A 22,162-nucleotide genomic window follows, 5' to 3' on the forward strand; every position below is an offset into this window, starting at 1 on the left:
GCCAAGTGGACGGTGAAGGAGCCACTTTGTTGACTTCAGCATGCTGCTGCTTGATCCAGGGTCGAGACAGACTTTATGCCTTTTTCTCGGTGCCATTTGGTATCAAAGACAAGTACAGCTATGTAATCGCGAACGAGATACAGCTCCTGATCGACGGACAAAGAGAGCGCGGACCACACGCGCATGGACTAAAATATACCACAACCTTTTGTGCTGCAGCACTATACCCCGCACCGCAAATGCTCTGCAATCGTGCTGTTTACACTCTTTTGGTAAAGAGGGATATATTGTTTATAAATGAAAAATATACAACAATGCCTGTTAAGAAGTATGAACAACTACCTTTTATTAAACATGTACTACCGTTTTAATTTACGTACGTGCCCGATCTACATGTTGGCGTTCCAAACCCTCTGCAGAGCTCCAGAGCGTGAGAAGGCCAATTAGTGTTCCTCCGCAGTCCGAGCATCTGAACGCGTGGTCCGAGTGTCGTTTGGCTTCGTGGTGCCGCGTTGTTTGTGTTGTGGATCGTTTCGCACGCGTGCATCGTATCAGTAAGCGCGATGTTTGCTCTTGTGCGATTTGTTGAAGACAAGACAGACAAACGATATGTTATACCAGTAACCGATGTCAAGAATTTCCATCCCGAAAATGAATTGGATTTTCACAATACGGTGCCTTACGATGCCTATTGGCGGGACGAAGACAACGAGAACAGTGGCGTATACGTCGTACAGATTCTCAAGCTCTCAGGTAAATATTTGTTAGAGTGCCCTGCTGATAAAAAAGGTGCAATTCACAGAATTGTGATATCGTTTTTCATTGCCGAGTTAGAGTTGTAAACTTCATAGTTTCGTTTTCTCAAAATTTTCAATTTTCGACAATTTTAAATAAGCAATCGACAACCTCACTAAAAAATTAGATACCAACACTCACTAGATATTAAGTTTTGCTTTTAAATGGAACAAACCTAGTCACATTTGATGCAATGGTAGTCGAGAAAAACGAATTCTCCTTTTACATGTATTTAATAGGAGCACCGGAGCTAAAAGTTAGCTGCACCGACTTTTCTGAAAATTACTGGCTTTCGGTTGCGTGTATTAGAATAAGGATACTGTCTGCGCATAACCTTGTAACAATTTGAGCACGCACTTATGATACTTGTATATTGTTTTAAAGATACGTATTTAAGGGCTCGGCAAATTAATATGGTGCTCGAAACAACATTGCATTTTAAAGTGTGAAGTGTATGGGAGTGGACATTCAGCTGGCATCTGGCAGGCAGTGCGAGGGGTCATCTTGCGGCGCTTTGACCTCATTAATTGGCATTATTTCAGCATTACCATTATGGTTTCGAAGAAGCCGTCAGAAAATACAAGTTGGTGACAGCGGTGGGTAGGCGAGCGAGGAAAGAAAGCGAGCATGCCAAAGCCACATCGCGGAACGGCAAGCCTGTGCCACTGACCTTGCAGTGGCATGGACTAACTGCCTAGCATGTTAAATAACTGTGCGCTTATACTTGCTACTTACTGCCGCTTGAATATGATCCTTCTTTGCACGATACCGGCACAGTCTGACGGCGGTGAAATGGCTGTTGCCGACTGAATATACCCTCGCTTGATCGGGACTCGGATAATTACACTTTTGACAATAAAGCCACGTGTCCACGGAAATGTATCTATGCTAAATATTAAGGGTTACTAGCGTTTCTTGATATATAGTTTTCCAAATATGATGCAGTCAATCAAACATATTTGTTGTTTTATACTCTGCAGCTACAAGGGAAGAGATGGCAAGACAAACAAAAAACGAGTGCCCATTCCACCGATCAGGCTGTCAGATGTGGAGGACTTGCCCCTCTATGAAGGGGATGTGAATGCTAAAAAGAAGAGCATATGACAGGTACATGCATATTTTGCTTTGTCGATACACAGTAAACACCAGACTACTAAGTTTTCAACAGTGTCAGTGTCAGTAATTTCCAGTATTGTCATCCATTATAGCAGGACAGGGCCAAGCAGGCAAATCAGGCTGCATCAAGAAAGCAGCAGTACGAGGCTGTTCTCCGACAGCATATGGCACATGCCCTAAAGAATGTTGATGTTGCTAAGGAGGCTAAGGAGGTTGCTGCACCATTGCCCACACCTCGCTCCTCCACCAAACAGTCACGAGGGTCACAAGTATGTAGAAGAGAAACAAGTATTTTGCAGTGTCTGAGAGACCAACACAGCTGTGCAATGTTAACTTCTGACGTGCCTTTCTTGTGCTGCGAGGTATTACTGCATTGTTGGCATTTTACTTGCAAACACCTCGTCACGATATGCTGGAAGAAGTGGTCATGCACGCAGTCTTTTCTTAAACTGATAGCAATGAACCAGGGAACTGATTCACACCTTATTTTGCTTATGTTGTGTTTGCACTGCATTGTTAAAACCCCATATTGACTAAAATGCACAAATTTATGCTTTTGCATGCTGCAAATGTAGGTTAAGGCATCAGCAGAAAGTGACTTCGTTAAGTGTTGACTTATGCAAAAAGGTATAAAATATAGGTGGGTGCCTTTAGGTACACTTCGAGGAGCAATTGCGAACGCATAAAAGCTGGCATATAAACCAGTACGGTAGTCAGTTTGTGGCACAACGTTGCATACCCTTTGGCACCCTATTTCTCTCTGCTGTAGCAAAATTTGGGAGACAAATGGAATGACCGGTATTTAGAGGTTCTTGCCCACTTAATTATTTAAGTGCCCACAGTCTAGTGTCTTCACATTTGTAATGGGCACCTGGTACGTGACCATATTTTTAAGGTACCATTGAGTCGCTGTCAACTTGTGACATCATGAATTTGTAAATGCCAATAAGGGTAAATCGTTGGGCAATTTGGTAGCAGCACATAGTAATATTTTATGCAGCATGAAAATGGTTTTACGGAAACAAAGAAGTACAGATGAGAAAAGAGACACACTTTCCTGCTTTTTTATTCTAGAAAATGATTTGCACATTGCACAAACCTTCACCATTAAGAACTATTTTTATTGGCTTCTTTAAGCTTACCTCTGTTTCCCTGTGGCCTGAAGAATGTCATCTAACGATTTCATGTATGGTCAACCTTGTTCTCACTTACCTTCCGCTTTGGCTAGCATTAATTTGTGTCCCTTGAGACAAACCCACATGGCATGAACAAAATAAGAAGACTTGTTTCAGTACTCTTGCTTTGATAGAACCTTTGAAATTTATCTTCCTTATCACCGATAAATCATTTGGCAATCCATGGGATGTTTAAAGCTATATGTCAGTACCAGAGATCAAAAGAATTTATTATAAGCAATAGTCTGATGTTGTACACTGCACCACATCTTTGAGTTCTAGAGTGCCACCACAGTTACATTATCCTTTTTTTTTTTACATAGCACATGCTATTTGAGTTGTTTTGCTAAAATAGGATGTTTCAGCACTAAAGTGTGCACACTTAAGTGCAATTTTCTTGAACAATACACCAACAAATAGCAAAAACGTCTTCGCATATTGAACGTGATGTGTGAAACCTGATGTGCGTTTTAGGATCAGCTTGAAAGTGAAGACACAAAACCATGGCCTACAGAAAAAAAACAATGGTGTTGCTAATGCTTTTTGTGGATGATAAAGGCATCACTATAAACTATGTGGAAGGTCCCTCTGCTACACAGCTTAGCACCCACGTCTCTGCCAAATATCTTTCTTATTACAGTCACTTTGATCAAACATTATGCGTGTAAAGTTACTGCAGTTTGAGAAAATTTGGCACTAACCGAGATACAATATAGGGAGCCCCAGCAATGCTACTACTACCACAATCTTGGTGCATACCCCAATTTTGTTTGGGAGTGTTCAAGTTGGAAAAAGTGTGTATGTACTTCATAATTTGTTTTTTTTTTTCACAGGTCAAAAGGAAGCTGTATGATGAAACCAGCGATTCAACAGACGATGAATCGCTGGTTTCTTCAAAAGAGCTCATAACTGCACGAAAAGATGCAAAATACTGGAAAATGCAGTGCCGCATTGAGCGGGAGCACAAGGCATCATTGAAAAAACTCAAGAGTTTTTGGGAAAAACATTAGAACACAGCTGAACAACTGTAAGCATTACTTCATTTTTATTGTAGTTTAGTGTATTATATGCTGTCTAACAATGACGACTTTACATGTTTTCCTAGTTGCCCAAATACTTGACATGCAGAGAAGCGAGAAATGTGAAGGTAAGCAGTCATAAATGCAGCACTGTCAGCTGTAAGGTACCTAATATCCTGTGTTATCAAGTGCGCATCAAAGTGTCACTTCTGAAGCTATGTTCCTGCAACATTTAATAAAACAACTTATATGCAGTCTTGTGGCAAGTTTGCAGGTGTATTTAACAAGCATTCTCTACAGTATACTTTGCGTTTGTGTAGCCAACTATTTCTGTTAAGTATTCTGATAAGAGAGAAGAGAAAGCTTTGCATGGGGAACTACAGCATGGACATTTGTATGGGATAACAGCAGTTGAGCTAAAGACCATGAATACATAGTTTCTTTCCAAACAGGCACATCAGCGCAGGTCAAAGTAACTCAAGTGTATAGTTGCACGCATAACTCAAAGTTTTCATTACACAGGCGTGATCCAGCACAGACTGCAACAGCAGTTGTATTGCCGCTGGTCCACCAGCTAGTCTCAAATGGCCACTGGCCGTAAGAGTACTAAGTGTACCAGCAATATCGCTCATTGCACATTTATGGTGACCAACTCCATATGTATCTCAAACTTTTTATTGTACAGGTGAGACGACAAAATTTAGAAGCACCACTAATGGCACCTGCTACAGATCAGCCTCAACGAGTGGCTACTTTTATCGAAGACGGTGAATGTACTTGCAGCATAATTAATTGATCGAATTTTTGATGTGAACCTATGTTAATTATACTTATTGTTGTCTGTCTCACATTTGCTGCTTTAGCACCAGATTTGCCTGTGCCAGATGCCTTAGACGATACGAAATGATGCCAGGACGGCAACTTTGTGGCCCCATCTGATGGACGTGTGAGTACGGTTGTTGCTAACCTATACCACAAGTTTATCGTTAGCACCCAAATTCAAATAAAACTTGTTCTTCAAGCTCTTCGCATGGATGTGTTATAAGCGGCAGTTGCATCTAGTGCGGTAATACTAGTTGACGCTGTATATAGCAATAAACACCTTTTTTTTTTCACTTACTTCCAGTTCCACTCGTCTGGTGGAATTTTCGTCGTGCCTGAGCAAGCGGAAAAACTGTGCAGAAATAAAAAGCCAAGCATCCTCGTGAGAGACACGGCCCAGGTGATCTGGGGCAATGAACTATTGGCAAAAAGATGTGTCAGCGGCAGACTCGCACCAACAAAAAGTGGCAGCAGCGAGCAGCCATCCAAGCAGCTGACGCCTGCAAAGGTGGAGGTTGTTTATGGTAGGTACTTATTGCTTAAGGTTTGTTAAAGAGTATGCATTTTTCCAGCTGATCACTGTGATAATTTTTTTGAGATACATTATTTTGATTGTAGATTGTCTGCGGCACTGGGGTCAGATACACAACCAGGACATGGGCGCTGCGGAGCGTTCTCCGTCAAGGACCCTCAGTGAAAAAATTCAAGGTGTAAAAAGAAAACTTCCCTTTCCACACAGAGAAAGTGCTGTCAAGTACTAGAGTACCACTGTAAATATTTTTAAATATACTTACATTGTGTTTTTGACTGCTGGAGTTTTGTCCTCTATGCACATGGCTGAGTGGTTGCTCAAAACAACCAGCAATACGCCCTTCTCCTTGGAAGAAAAGCACTGTATGGAAGTGTGAAACGTAATCGATCTTGTTAAACTTTTTTTTCCAGTGCAGAACTGAGCTTGATTTAATTCCGTCTACCAGAAGGACACTTCCAGCCCGGTAGCTGAGACTCCAAGTGGAAATTGCTTCTATTTCAGCTGGAAACGGCTTCGATTCCAGTTAATACAGGAACCCTTTCAAGCTAGATTGAAAGCATTCTCTAGCTGGAACAGGGACACTTTCCAGCCGGAAGAGGAGCAAGTTCCAGCTGGATCAGAAGTTCCAATCCCAGCTGGAAAGAGTCATTTACAACTGGAAAAGTTTCCAGCTGGGAAGGATTTCCGGTTCAATAATCCAGCTGGAACTGGAAATTTTTTCCATCTGGGTACCTACCGCAAAGTGCCAAGAATGAGGCAATAAAAAGTTTGACGTAAGTTATTACCACTTGTTTGTATAAGGTGGCGATAGCATGGTGGAAGTGGCAGTATTCTGTATTTTCTGAGGTACATTATCTAGCATTGCTTATCCTTCAGGTGCCGAGTGCGAAACCACACTGAATATTTTTCTTTTGCTATTACATTGCAGTAGCGGCGCAACGCTCGCAGCGGCTAGCTGACAAAGCGAAGAGTGGCGCCTGATCGCTTGCGCACCGCCGCAGTTACAGTGAACTATACCCTTGTTATACGGGCGACCTTAACCGCGGTTATCGCTAAACGCGGTTACACGCCAGCCGAAACTGCGGTTAGACCGCTGACCGCGGTTGACCGCCAACCGAGCTTGGCAACCTCGGTTTACTGTAACCGACGTTTCGGAAACGGGCAAAATAGCGGACGGTACTTCTTCCGAGTGCAGCGCTGGCGCTTCCCAGATATCTTCCAAATGGCGTATCATTTGGCCTGACGCGACAGCCGAGGCACTGATACGCATTTGGGAAGATAATCTGGCCGCTCTGCGCCCAAGTAGTCGAAACGCGCACCTTTACACAGAGATGACGGCTACGCTCAACGCTAGTGTTCCCGCCGGCGAAAGACCATACTCGACGAAGCAAGTGCGCCTGAAGCTCGACAACATGAACAAACGTTATCGCTAAGTCAATATTGGGAAAGACGCGTGCAGGGGGGGAGTATGTACTGGTCAGAGGACGCGGCGTCTGCTTGCTAGACGAGGTGCCAGCAGCTAACGCCTGGATAACACAGAAATCTGAACAGCAAAAGGCGCGGGCAAGAAAAGCCTCTAGCAAACAGCAACGCCTGAACGCGAGAGGATGCGACCGTGCGTTGCGGCCAGTTGTGCCCTCGCCGGATGTACTGCCACGGCCGGTCTCTAGAGGAGCGCGCGCTTTCCTTCGAAGCGCGCGCACCCCTCGAGACCGGCCGTGGTACTGCATGAATACGTGTGCCGGGTTATTCTTAAGCTTAGTGTAATTTCAGCCATAGTCATACGTTTGTAAGCTGCATGGCCTACGCGCCATGTGGTCTCTCCGCTTTCCGCGCCCAACGAATATGGGGTCGTAAATTGACTCCTATATCTGAGCAGATATTGAAACCATGGACAAGCAGTGAGTGCCACAATGGAATGCGAGTTGAGCGTTGTGTGCAGTCATGCGAAATTTTTATATGGTTTCTATCTGTCGTGAAACAATAATTTCGTTGGCATCTTCTAATCGGAAAAAAAATTAACAGAAGTGAATGCTGTACGTCAGTATCAGCTTGCGATGAGAATACATGTTTAATAATTTGAAGCTCCACTAGTTCAAGTCTACCTTCATTTTCATGATTACTGCTACAATGACTGTACCTTCTACAATGTGTTATGCAGTGGCTATATTTGTTGCACAGGAAATAAACACTGTTGCAGAATTAAATATCCTAGACGCGACACTACAGCTTAGTATTTTTAATTACATCTCTGTTAGTTACTTATTTTAATATTTGCTCCTTTCTTGATTTATCATCGCTTAAGGGAAGGGAAACTGGTGATGTCATTATTCTTAACATGTAGTGGTTCTTCCTTCTTTCTGCAGCAGTGCTACAAAGATTGGCTTTAGTAATCTGGTACATTTCTAGAAGCTTTACTGGATCGATGACTGCGTTGCATAGGCATCACTTTGACGAGATGAAAATATAATTTCAGGAAGCTCAGGCCCACCGCAACCACGACCGGCTCGAAAGCCATCACCTGGCCGTTGTAACGGCGTCTGCATGGTTTCCTCGGAGCTCTACCGATCAACGATGACTTGCTCATGGAGGCAAACATTGAGGTAATCTTCAAGTCTTCACAATACTTGCCAGCATTTATAATCATCTATTGTCCAGCACTGATTTTTTGCATTGCATTGCTGCTCTGCACTGCAATACGTGAGCAATAGGCTGCCTACATCGCTACAGAAAGCGTTGTGTTTGCTGTATGTACGTACCTATGTGTTATGAACTGTGCACATGATTTCATTTTCATCCTATCAGTCTGGAGTGGCATGGCGCCAGCCAACCTCTCGAGGACCCATTCAGATCCTTTCTCTCATCCATTTTTCAACGGGAAGGAATAACTTGTGTAGCTGCGCAGAAAACAAGACTACAATAAAGAGACCTAAGGCTACACAGCAGACTTGTAGCAGTGCTGTGTAATCCTGTATGTCCTGAAGAATGCTGATGATTAAAGAAAATAGGTTTCTTGCTACAAGTTAATTCCATGATTTCAGGGAACGAATCAACTTGTAGCGAGAAGCTTTCATCATCAACATTCTTTTTACATGCCAGGATTTGTTGAAAGCTTTGCAACCTGTAACGAAAACACAAGCGTTCTAGTACACATTTGTGTGTCGAAGGCTTGTAATTTGCCAACAACTTTCTTTTCTTTCTGCACACAACCTAATATGCAGAATATATATTGTTTTAATTCTTAAGGTATGTGCCTTATAATCCAATGCAGGTATATTCATTTGGTATGTACATCTATTGCAGCTGCATCGAAATCTTCATTCCACCTTGCAGCCATATTTTTATCTTGATGATGTGAACACCTTCTTTCTTAGTTATTACCACTCTTTTACTGCGTCTAATGTTCATGGGTTATTGACATACCGAAATTTGCAGGTGGAGCAAGTGAATGAACTGTCCAATTGTGAAGAAGTCATTGCATCGTGAGACGATGGCGATATTTCTGCTGACGAGAGCAGTGTTCGTGAAGGAAACATCACTCCAGAGCCTCCCACAGACAGCCCACAGCCTGGGGTAACAGATGACCTGGATGCCAGAACAGGCAGCCGTTGTGCCAGCAGCAAGGCCTAAGGAAGGAAGAGGCCTACGTCTACAAACTTCGAAGAACTCCTAAGCTTACACAAGCAAGCGGAACAACGAGCAGTGAAAGCTTCTAAAAAAATTTGCAAGCTTCAGAAGACGTTCGTCAAGTTGCAAGCAGAATCTAATGACATGCAGGGAAGCATGATTAGAATGCTGGAGAAGTATCTAGTACCAAATAATAAATAAAATGCGAGCATATACAGCACAAAAGAAATATTCATTTATCTCTGAAACATTACACAACACGGATTCCTAGTGAAGGGAGTGGCATCCCAGGGCCTCGCACAGCAGCCATGCATTTACGGAGAACAACCTTCCCGAGACTTTAGCGACGGCAGTGCTAATACAGACTACACGAACAGCACCAGTTTCAATATATAACCACAGGACAATACAGGACGTAATTGATCAGCTTTCTCAACACTGCACAAACAAGCTGAAGCACGAGTTACCAATGCTTAAATAGCTATAAATAGCTTTTGGTATATTGTTTGCAGATGATTCCCAAATTAGGCTAAATAATAACCTACAAGTGCAAAACACAGTCTTACACGTTGAAACTATCAAATATGACAATTGTTTTGCTGAAATATAACATCTTTATGGCACTGTAATCAAATGTCGAAGAAAAATTATTCAAAATGAAGCCTGTACGCAAAAGATCACGTGACGCGTCGTCAGACCATTAACCGCGTGATCGGGATAGCCCGTGTAACGCTGGCGGACCACGGTTGAGCGAGTTAACCACGGTTACGTTGCCCGTGTAACTAGGGTATAGAAGTCTTTCTAGTGGCACGAGCTGCTTCCTGGAACGGGCCTTTCAGCGTGGAATGATGCGGCGGTGCTGGCATCGATGACTCTTAAATGCCGCCGATCGCACTGCAGCCCGCAGCAGCGCAGCATTATACTGAACGGGGTTTCTTTGGCGAAACTCGCTAGCACGTACTTTGGAAGGAAATATAAAGCGTCCATATACGTGCACAGGACAAATAATGTTGGCGTGTCCCGTGTATCAGTACGATGCTAGAAACAAAGAGGGGGCACGTTGGTTTAGCGAGTTCACTGTACGTCAGCTATAGTTGTTCAGCTGTTTGTAAGGAAAAAACATCCGTACGGATGCGCTCATTAATAGAAGGTGCCTGAAGTATAGTTAAAACAGCTTTGCTGATTACTTCAGTCCTATACGCAAATGGACACAAACCGGCACCGCTATCTGCTTCTGAGCACGCTCGGAGGCGCGTCAGGTATGAATGGGTGTACCCATTGCACCCATTCTTTTTTTTTTTACGTTTTCTGTTCTATGTGCAAAATGCCTGAATCACACTGTACCATCCCTTTATTCCAGCAGTTCCGTGCACGCAAATGGCCGTGCTGGCGTGTAAAACACTATTCGATCAAGGAAATCCTAGTATAGCGGTTTAAATTTACATGTCCACATGTTAAAAACTGCAGCTCACTTCCATGTATACTGAGTAGGCAGCGATTACATGATCACTCTTTCTCTGCCAGCTTTTACCCGCTGCTACGTTGCTGTCACCGCTGCCCAGATATGACAACTTGTCACAGACGCAACAAGATAGACTAGTTTTGACTACATAATTACTTTTGCCAAGACACTACGCGAATGTTTTGGGAGCTCAGTCTACGTTGCGTTTACGGGTGGCATTGAAGAAATACAACACTTTACACATCTTGTTTCCCATTTCTCCTAGCTTGCGGTCATCATGCAGACGTGGGAACAAAAGCACATATTTATTCACATCGTTCAAAAACAGTTTCTTATTAGCACATTGATTCAAAAATTAACACAGTGTGTTAGAATAGGCACAAGAATGGCAGCACACATTTATGGCACTGCAGCCATTTATAATCGACTTCAGTTGCTGCCGTCAACATCGTTTCTCATCATGAAACTTCTGTCACACGGCAGATATAATATCATTTCCAACGAATAACATTTGTTGAGGTTTCATGTCATTATCACTGCGCGCTGTCACACGGCGAAAACTAATGTCGTTTGAAAATGATGGCAATGACGATAGTAAAAAAAAAAGAGGCTAAAATAGCGTCATACCTCATTTTGTTCAGTGATTATTTTCCAATATGCTAAAATCCGTTGGAATGAGTGACCCTCCCTTTCACGCCGTACTTTAGAATCACTAACTCGTCGACACTGGCAACTAAGTCGAGTCAAGCCAAGCCGAAGATCAGGTAAACAACATGGTGGAAAGCACGACGGGCGCTACCGCTAGCTCTGCTACAGTGCCTGCTACAGTGCACTAGAAAATACTTCTAGTTCACTGTAGCTCTGCCGAAGAGGCAAGAGAATGGCGGTTGCGTGTCATCGCTGCTCTGATATGTATATGGGCCGAACATCGCAGCGAGGAAGGGCGCCTTAAGCTCGAGTTGGAAGCGCAAGAAGCGATTTCTAGGGTGTATGAAGAGCGACTTTGCGCAAACTGGTTCACAATGGCTGCCATTGTGGCTGCTTCGTCTCGCATACATCGGGAACCATGGGCTTTTCAGCGCAACGAAAGGTGGTTCGAGGACACACTACCGCACCTGGGCGAAGCGCACTTCAGACAGTCGTTCCGCATGACACCTGCTACGTTCCGTTACCTTGTGGACTCTTTGCGGGGTGAATTGGAACGCCAGGACACGAATATTCGGCTGGCGGTGACCGTGGACAAACGAGTCGCCATCGGACTGCACCGGCTTCGCTCAACAGCAGAAGACGCTACCACCGCACATCTGTTTGAAGTCCGGCGTTCTACGGTAAACGTCGCCTATCGCGAATTCTTTGCGGCGGTCATTAAGGTGCTAGAGCCTCGCTGGCTTCGCATGGTCCGTCGCGAAGAAATGCCAGAACATATCAAAAGGTTCTACGCTTTAAACGGCCTTCCACAAGCCATCGGCGCCCTGGATGGCTGCCATATTGCCATATCGCCACCAGCGGAGCACGCCGCTGACTATTGCAACTACAAAGGGTGGTAAGCTTTCTTCATATATTTTGTCCGCCTTTGCGCGCGTTAAAAAGCACTACATGCATTTTTCAATGCCAACTATTCGCTGTTTTCAATAGTGTTGTTACTAAGCATTCACCAGTAGCTGTGATAAATAAATACCTTTCTGAGCAAACTGACAAATTCACATTTCTGCATTCAAGCTGGCTACAGATTGCTTCTGCAGACTTATTTTTTATTGTTTCCCTTTTATGCAGGCACAGCATCATACTATTGCCACTGGTCGACCATCAGTACCTGTTCAGATATATCAATGCAGGGAGCTTCGGCAGGTGCCATGATGCCTATGTTTACGGCCGCTCCGAGCCTCACAACTTGGTGGATGGTGATTTTTTCTAGTCACCTGCATCACAAATTGAGGGCACAAGAGTGGGCCCTATAATACTTTGCGACCAGGTGTTCACTTTGACCCCTAACCTCCTCAAGCCATTCGCAAATGCTGTTGCATTGGCGAATGGCATTTAATTACCACTTGTCAAAAACAAGGAAAGTGGAAAATGCCTTTGGATGACTGAAAGCCCGTTTCAGATACACTTTAAAGAGGGTGGAGTGCAAGCTCAGGACTGCAAAACAAGCCATCCGTGCTACTTGTATTCTCCACATCTGTGAAGTGCTGAAAGACCCCATCGAGCAACAATGGGAGCAAGAGCTGCATGACTTCAACCAACACTACGCTGAGGCTGTGAACAGCGCCGAAGCCGTCAGTGGTGAAGGTCGAGAAGTGAGGGCCACGCTGGCAAATTATTTTTGCAAGGTGGCTCACTAAAATGCACATTGCAGTGATGGTGTTACAGCAGGTGTTCCGTTTGATGATGAACAGCACTTGTTGAAACAGACGGGGCTAAGTGGGCTAGAAAATGCAATTGTTTCAGATGTTCAGACAACACCTAACCCACCGTCCGTGTCTAGGTCTGCAATGCTGGATCCGCCATTAACAGTTCACTTGTCCCCAGAATCCCACTGTGCTAGGGATCTGCAGAATTTTTTGTAGCAAGTAGGAAACATTGTATCGTGCGTAACGTTAGCAAGTGTCAGCACCAAATGTTTTTATTTTTCGAATGTTTAGTGTGTCAAGAGACCGCCCACACAGAAGTGCAGTTTCTAACTTCCACTTGTCACAATCATGCGGTCTGCTTGGTTGTTTGTTATGGTGCAGCACTGAGTCTACAGGTTGTATCAGTGACATTAGAACAGAAAGTTGCACTACAGCATAAAAGTTTGCCAGATGGGGAAGATGCATCAGCAATTAGTGCGCAAAGAGTTAACGAGCATAAAACGTGTAGGTGAGATCTGCTGCGTTTTAATGTGAATATCACCTGGTATTCACATTAACAATGCAGCAGATCTCGCAGGAAGAAGAATTACAAATATACTAACAAAGATAACTGGAAGTACAGAATCGCATAAAAGCTAAATAGAGTGAAAAACTACACGTTTTATGCTCGTTAACTCTTTGCAAACTAATTTCTGCTGCATCCTCCCCGTCTGGCAAACTTTTATGCCGTTGTGCAACTTTCAGTTACAATGTGAATATTCCAAATGTGAATACCACACATGCATCATACATTTAACGCGGTTGCCAACTAGGGAAATTAAACATCAGTACATCTTGCTTCCAACAGCTGTTAGTTATTGGTCATTTGAAGCTATGTACAAGCCATTTGTTCAACATGCATGTGCAGTCATTACAAGTTTCTTGAAAAAGAATAACACAAGAAAGCGGAATGGCCCAGAAGGCATTTATTTTTTGCTGATGTCCGCCAAGATGGAAATCAATCTTTCTTACCGCTCGGCAGCCTTTTCATGCAGCACAAGAACACGTTCGCGATAAGAGTTTTATTTTTCTTGCGATTTCTCATATGCAATTCTAATTTTCCTTTGTTCTTCGATCATCTGTGCAAGTATGGATTCCCTCTGTGTTCTTCCTACTGGCATTTTCCTGCCAATGCCAGGTGCATGTAGTGCAACTGACGCATGCGTTTCTGCTACTGAAACAATGGCATGATCACCGCGTTCTGATGCCTGTGGCGAGGGTGGATGGCTGGCGTTGTCGTCCAGCACAACATCCTCTGAATTGTAAATCTGTGCCATGCACCATGTCATGAACGAGCTGAAACACACACAATAACATTATTAACATGAGAAAGAATAAACATTGTACTGTAAATGTCCACAAACAAAAAGCGGGTATGCATTTACCTCTCCAACAGTTGCGCTGCTGCAGCCAATTTCGTCCGTTAATTTGTCATGGACGAGAAGTCCTCCAAGGAATACGTGCAGCTCCCAAAAATATTTCCATGCGATTGCACCTTGACCGCTTCTTGCACAGATCCCTGCAGTAAAAATAAAAGCGCCATTGTAGAAAATTCCTATGAAATGTTTTCCACATCACTTGTTTTACTTTACTCCAGAGAAAATAATTGCACTGGATCTAACTGTGTGGAAAATGCATGTCAACCACTTGGTGACTGGTCATTTCAATGCAAATAGTTAATAAAGACTGGCTAACAGGGAAACGTTGTTTGCGAAGATGATTGGTAGGCTCCCAGTGTCGAGGGTGCACACATTCTGTTCCAAATGGAATGGATTCCAAGGGAAGGAAAGCGTAGCAGAGGGCGGCAGAAAGTTAGGTGGGCGGATGAGATTAAGAAGTTTGCAGGGACAACATGGCCACAATTAGTACATGACCGGGGTAGTTGGAGAAGTATGGGAGAGGCCTTTGCCCTGCAGTGGGCATAACCAGGCTGATGATGGTGATGGCTAACAGATGTTTGTGCGTTGCATACTTTCCTACGATTTTGAAACTGCACTGATTTTACTATTGCAAGGACTAGACACTGACTAAATACGCCCAACACCCATGTTTAAAGGACAAAACAAGATGCTATAGTTCTTATTACCATATCGGCTGCATATTAACGCTTCACTTGTTTATAATATTTCATGAGTGCGCTCGATTTTCAATGTTTACTGCATACCTTTACCTACAGCGCTATCTCGGTGCACGTCAAGCATTTCGCATATCTTCATCTAGTATTTTGTGCATTCTCTTGGCTCGTTTTACCACTTCACTAATTTGTGAAGCAGCGTCCAGGCGCGTTCGGTAACTGCGACAGAAGCGGTGCGTCTGCGGAACGGTGTAGTCGCTTGGAAGGTCCTGAGCAAAGCGCGTCTCTCGCATGTGCTAGAGCGTGCACGCGTCTAATGCAGCGTCACACATTAGATTTTCCGGTTTCCGCGCCGATTTCTGCGATAAAAAAATGACTCTGAGTTCGGCGGCAACAATTAAACGTTAACTAGGTCTCGAAATGTGAACAATCGTCAACGACAGGTGGCACGCATGCAACCGCACCAGCCGCGAATAACGCGGTGCTCAAATCACTAACAGGCGCTGTGCTACTGAGATAAAGGTGCACAAAAATTATGTCCATCGCGTTGTTGACACGATGCTTACCTGTATTTGTTCTCCAAGTTTTCTATCTTCGACTACCTTGAGAGGTTCGTCGGCGCCTTCAGCGCACAGCCCCTCTTGAATGGCTCCATAGACTTTGGCATTCCTCTTTGTACGCTGCAGGTCTCCCAAGTGGTTCTGCCACACTCTTATGAGTGTGCGGGTCTCCCCTTCAGACCACTGTGACCCATTTCGAGCGTCTATATCGCCGTCTTGTGTCGTTGTCATGGCAAAACAAACCATAAACGCGCACGTGCTTAACCAAGAGTCTGCGGCTGGTGAGAACAAACACGACTGCCACAGCCAAAGACGGCAGCCTAGTCAATAGATTGAGTAGATTTCTGTAATTATGCACTGTGATACACTTAAACTCGATGAAAGTAAAAAACTTATGGAATAAAAGTGACAGTACTAGAGTTATTTTTTTTTTTTAACAATTAAAACAACGAACGTTGTTTGCGAAGATGATTGGTAGGCTCCCAGTGTCGAGGGTGCACACATTCTGTTCCAAAACGAATGCGAATTAATTTTGCAACCTCATTTGATTGAAAATGTCATTTTCAACGAATGTCATTACATTTTCCCATGTGATAACAAACAAATGACATACGAGCGAATGTCATTCATTGGAAATGACGTTAGATCTGCCGTGTGACAGAAGTATAAGACCCTCGATGTAGAATCGTGTGACAGCGTAAAAAACGATCAACTTCGCGGTTAATACATTGCAATGTTCACCACAACCAACACCACCAATGCTGCTCCTATTGATGGCTGCCAACAGATCCATAATGCTGTCTCGATGTAGCTAACTCTTGCTATAGCAGCCAGTGAAAATGTCAAGTTCACTGATAAACACGGAAAGCTTCAGTGAAGAGCAGAGAAGACCAGCGAAGTCGCAAGATTTCGTGAAAACGGCAGCATTTAAGCACTTTCTATCTGAAGCAGGCAGCAGAAGCTGGTTCGTGCATGCACTACACTTTGTTTTCAGTACACACTTGCTTGCGACAAAGCCTACCACATAATCAGTAAGTCTCGAGTCACTACAGCGAATAATTTATGGGTGGTTCAGTAGTCAGAGAGCTGCTATCAAGCGAACCTTCGGCGCCTTTAATATCTCCCTCATCAAGCAACAAGTCAACTGCTACTTGTACGAACTAGCAATCTGGTCTCCAACTGCCAAAGCGAGCTTACGAATTACTCTTGAAGGTTTGATCCAATGACGCTCTCGGCAAGATTGTAATAGCTAATACAATTAATGGCAATCAACGCCGCTTTGTGGAGCCCGAGTTTTTCGTATCAAATATGCATGCAGGTTGGGCAAAATCGTCGGAACTGCATTAGGAGCAAGCGTTGCGTTCCCCTGGGCATTCGAACTTCAACACAATTAATGGTACGCATGTAGACTCCCGCAATAAAATGCGGTTCAAGGTGCAACTCGCGCGCAGCTCAATTGGCGTCAAGCCGATGGAGTATACGTTCCCAAAGTCGTTCGTCTTTCGGGGTTTAAAGAGAGATAACTTACAACTTTGTTACAGACGCGCATATGCAGTTGTGCAACCCGGTGCGTAAGAATGGTTTAGACGCTGCTGTTTTGGCCGTTTCACGAGGATAAACAAGTACACGACACGGAAAAAGTCACACCTGTCATGCCGCAGAGTAAACTTAAATGAGAAGGGTGGGCTATGACAGCGCCGCCGCTACTTTCGCCACAAGCGGGAACAGGGGGCAAGCGACGGGAGCGCGCTCTGCTGGCGCCAATAGGAAAGTCTTCTGGTTCACTCTACCGCACTCTAGGCAGCCATAGGGTTTCATACAATAATTACGAAAGGGAACTCTGGCGCTAGTGTCTACAGGATCTGCAATGGTAGCGGTTGTACCAGCATGGGAATTAAGGGAAATACAAGGATTTGCTTAAACTTCGTCCTTCTGGCTTCAAACGGCTTTGTAAGCTCGTCATTTTCAGCAATGCACTGCGTAATAAATAATTACACAAACATTATTAAAGCTGTCCGACGGCGGGATTTGAACACAGGACCTTTAGCACGGAGGTCTGATACTGAAACCATTAAGCCACACACGCATGCGTCGACAAGCGATGTGAAACGCCCTTATGAATTAGCATAAAAAATTGGTTGTCCGTTGTCACGGACAGACGATCTTATACACCCCTGGCACGCGCAGGTTTCGGCCAGCCCCAAACCACGGTCTAGTCCGGGTTCTAGCTTTCATGTCCCCGTTGCCGCTTTGGTGTCCAGGAGGCGCCGCAAATAATGTGAAATACTGACACATTGTTACAACTAATAAAAAACACGACTAAATAAATATAATTACGTCCAGCCGCCAACTTATAAAGCTAAGTTCAGCACTACCGCGCCTCGATTCTGCAACACCAGTCAGAACTTTGCCGGGCCCTCTAAAAAACACAATTGAGGGCGCATTGTTTTGCCGCTTTTGCGCGTTCCTATTTTACGCGGAATGATGAGACCTGCTGCAATCTTCATCGCATAGCCTCGGGATTCTTCCGTTGACGTTCTTGTGCAGGATCGCTCGCAAAAGGCGCGGCGTTCATTGCTATACATTTAACTTTAGAGAAAACCTCACACAGAAGCGTCCACATGGATGTGACTTAAGACCTCGAGGTGCTTCCAACCACGGAGCACGTGGGTATGATTATAATCACCTGGTGTTGCCTGCCATCTAAGTCACCCTGCAAGAAACGAAGGTCTAGATATCGCTATAGTTAGAAGCGCATCTCGGCATGCCTTATTTACGACCGTTTTCGGTGAAATCAATGAAGTTACTTCCCATGCGGCAGTGAAAGGTTTCTCGTGTGATTTCGCTTTGAGTTGCTCCGTTCACAGAAGCCGGCTCCTCACACAGGTTCAACCTTGTGTGCATGATTTTTCTTTTGTCTGTTTATGTGTGTGTGTGTGAAATAAAAGCTGGTGAAGCATAAATTAGGTGTTTGGTGCTTTCCGTGAGTTTCGGTTTTCTGGTTGGCAACTACTCAAGTTGGCAAGTGCAGCTGCTGGACATGAGACAGTTGGTCCAAATGAGCTTTGACTTTATATCTTACCATGTTTAGAGCAGTAGAAAATTGGAAGTGGAAGAAAGTGCTGTTACACACACACACGCGCACATGTATGTGTATGGGCGTAATATACTCACACACACACACTTTTTATACTTTGGCACTGCTATGCTAACGGTGAAAAGGTAGACAAAACCCAGGGCACTACGCCGACCAAAGGAAAATATAATAGAAAAGAAGACGTTTCGGCTCACACACGGGAGCCTTGTTCACCGGTAAAACAAACGTGTTCTTTTTTAAATTTTACTTTGGTCGGCGTAGTGCCCTGGATTTCGTCTACCTTTTCACCATGTTTCATCCCGACCAGATGGGCTTCCATCAAACATTGAACTTCACTATGCTAATCCATTACCAGAATAATATGCCTAGATGACAAAGTGTTAGTCATCTCATTTGCCTTGTCCTGGGCCGTTCCGCCGTCACAAAACTTTGCAATGCTGTTAACATGGTTTAAGTTGAACTGGTGCCTTGAATATGTGCGATGCAATGCTAATGCATTTTGTTCAACTCCGATTTCTCAATAAAGTGCTACTGAATTTTTTTATTGTCCCTTGCGTTGCTCCCTACCATGAATCTATGATTTTGGTTTATACGGTTTTTCGTGCTCGCCACAGGCACCGACATTTTTCCGACAGGAGTCTGCGTTTGTGCTTTACCACTTTTGGTGGATGGTGCAGACCTGGTTCTGTGTAGTTTGGCTTTTTCGCACTGTTACTCTTTGTGCGGCAACCGAAAATTTCGCAGGTCGGCATGATCGCAATACGAGAAGCACCATCGGATTAACAATGCAGCAGCGATACAGCTCGCTATAGCAGCGCGAGCAGGCAGGTACCTACGAATAGTGAGCATGCTCGCTGAAGGAACCGGAAATGACGCACATGCAAATTATGTAGTTTGTGTATTTATTAGCCTATATTGCTGCCCTATTACATGGCTGTAGCAAGAGGGGGTACCATAAATTAGTATACAGGCAAGTTAACATCAACAATAGAAGAAGTCAACATATTCGAGAAGTACTCTTAGGGTTACTAAAAACTCATTTATTTGCAAAGATCGATTAGCAGGCACGTACCCAGCATTTATTATCAGGGGGGGGGGGGGGGGGCACTCAAGGTAACTTTTATTCAAATGAGGGGGGGGTTACCTTTACTAGTATAAATGTGAATAATGCCCACCATTCGGCATAAGGACACATAAAACTGCAAAAGAGAATTGAAGTAAGGTGCATCTTACAGATACGCCTGTCAGATACACCGACACTTTACTTGGCAAACAAGCAACAACACCAAATGGACTAGCGCACGAAAGAGGCGCAGGAAGAACACTGCCAGAAAGACGACGACGAACGCGCAAGCATACGTGCGTTTGATGGGCTCCTTTGACTACGGCCGCTCGAGCACAAGTTGGATTCGACGGTTTTGGTTTCTAGCTGGAATCGACAGCACTCGACGAACGGACACCGACGATATCAATTTTTCCAAGGTGGGCCCTCGTTTTTTCACGATTTTTGAAACTTTGAAATGTTCGACGTGCTGCATAGTGAGCTAAGTCTAAGGTTCGACATAGCGGCGAGAAGCCACCGGCGGCGGCGGAGGCTCAGCTCGGAGACTATGATGGAGACCGTAGAAGGTACGGAGATCGATCTGGAAGAATTGAACGTGCCGGGGCAATGGTACCTTAGAAAGAAGAAATGGAAAGCGGCCCCCCTAGTGAACAACGAGGCACGCCATATGGAACGGCAGCGAGCCGCCGAGAAGCTCGCAGGGAGGAAGATGGCAGCAAAGTCGGTTGAAGGGCAACTTGCCCGACTTCCGGACGGCGCCAAGAAAATAGTTAAGAGGCCGTACGTCTGGTGAAATATGGAAGTACGTATTTGGCAAACGTGGCTGGCGTCAGCCCAGACGCCGCCGGAGAGGACGTCATCTCGATGAATGTGAAGCAACATTCTATTGTCGTCGTCAGCGCAGAAAGGAAGCAAAAGTACGCCGACTTGAAGCTCCTCGTGTTCTAAGGGGAAAAGATCGAAATGACTACGTACGTCGCTATGCCGGAGGACTGCGGGAAAGGCATTGTGCATGAAGTCCCTTTGTCCTTCTCGGACGCAGATATATTGAAAAGGCTGCAAATCTACAGGAATCCTCCGTTCCTGGAATGAGACGACTCGGAAGAACGTCGTCAGTTTTAATACTGTTCGAAGACAAAGGCCGCGGTGGGTGCGACTCGCGCCCATGGCGCAACGCTGCGTAATCTACCGCAAGAAGAACGAAGTTTGTAACGCCTGTGGGCGGCTCGGACAGCGCTAGGACGTCTGCCCAGGCCCCGCAAATGTGAAATGTCGTGGCTGTGGCATGAAGCAACCACCACAAGACCATTTATGTGAACCCATGTGCCAAATGTGCGGGAAAGGACACCCGCTCGGTGACAGAAAATGTAGAGAACTGTACCGTGTTCCTTACGAGGTGAAGAGGCAGTGGGAACGAAAGATCAACATGCTAGAGCAGCAGCAGCAAGCCGGAGCGACTGCCGAGGTGAATCCCCGGCGTCGTTCCGAGGTCAGGCGCGGGAACGAGGACTTTCGCGTCAGAACTGACTCCTTCCCGAGGCTGGAGGAGACAACCGGAGGGCACCAGCAGCGTGGCCGTTCGCGCTCCCGCACCAGGGGGCGTTCCGGATCCAGACAAAGGGGGAGATCGAGCTCCAGAGACCCGACGCGCCCATGGACGCAGAAGCAGAAGCATGGCAGTGGGATTTCCCACGTAAAAGATAAGGAGGATGAGGAGATCGATAAAATACAGAAAGAGGTTGGGGAGCTTAAAGAGGTCATTAATAAGCTTACTCAAGAATTGCATAGACCAAGATTGCAGGCGTGTACGAGGTCTCCCTCCCCCCACAACGCGCAACCAAAATTGGCATCGAAACCAACCGGCCCGGCTCCTAAGGCTGCGACTCCCATACAGCCTGCGGCACCGGAGGAGGAAAAGATGATTATCGAATCGGTTAGACCAATGAAACGCAAAGGGGAAGACGCTGATCCGTTGGTGCCACTAAAGAAAATATTAGAAGCCGAAATCGAAGCTAAATTCGATTCTTTCATGGCCCAAATTATGGGAGGAATACAGCAGACTCAAAGCCAGATCCAAGCCCTTACGGGTGAAGTACAAAAGCAAAGGGCAGGATTAGTAGCCATCCGGGAATGGCAACTAAAAGCGGAGGAACAACTTGACCAGCTCCAACGTGGCCAGAGACGTGCCTAGTGAGTTATTAATTTGGCAGAGGAACTGTCGCGGCTCCCAATGCAAGCGGGAGTTAGTGCAACAATACTTGACGCTATTAGATGAGGAACCGCTAGCTATAGCCCTGCAGGAGACGGGCAAAGCAGCACAACTCTGGGGATACCAAGCTTTTTCAAGTGACAGAGGTGCGAAATCTTGCGTCACAACGTTGATTAAGAATAATATTGCAGCAATCGAGCACGAAATCAACTCGAGAGACA

The 22,162-nt window shown here is 45.0% G+C and overlaps 1 protein-coding gene and 1 long non-coding RNA gene across 2 annotated transcripts; one reads left to right on the top strand and one right to left on the bottom strand.

The window, feature by feature from the left end:
* Nucleotides 1–322: 322 nt before the first annotated feature.
* On the top strand, nt 323–5,688 carry LOC126540984 (uncharacterized). Its single transcript, XM_072286167.1, has 5 exons — nt 323–824; nt 2,004–2,180; nt 4,215–4,233; nt 5,152–5,451; nt 5,546–5,688. Exons 1-5 carry the CDS (start codon nt 564–566, stop codon nt 5,686–5,688), a joined length of 900 nt encoding a protein of 299 aa, XP_072142268.1. The 5' UTR covers nt 323–563.
* Nucleotides 5,689–13,845: 8,157 nt separating this feature from the next.
* Nucleotides 13,846–18,422, bottom strand: LOC129387464 (uncharacterized). The gene is made up of 3 exons (XR_008614671.2): nt 15,579–18,422; nt 14,324–14,457; nt 13,846–14,234 (listed from the first exon to the last, which is right to left on the bottom strand). It is a non-coding gene; the product is annotated as an uncharacterized lncRNA (long non-coding RNA).
* Between the last annotated feature and the right edge of the window lie 3,740 nt (nt 18,423–22,162).

The sequence above is a fragment of the Dermacentor andersoni genome, chromosome 2 (genome assembly GCF_023375885.2).
Source record: "Dermacentor andersoni chromosome 2, qqDerAnde1_hic_scaffold, whole genome shotgun sequence".
NCBI classification, from domain to species: Eukaryota; Metazoa; Arthropoda; class Arachnida; order Ixodida; family Ixodidae; genus Dermacentor; species Dermacentor andersoni.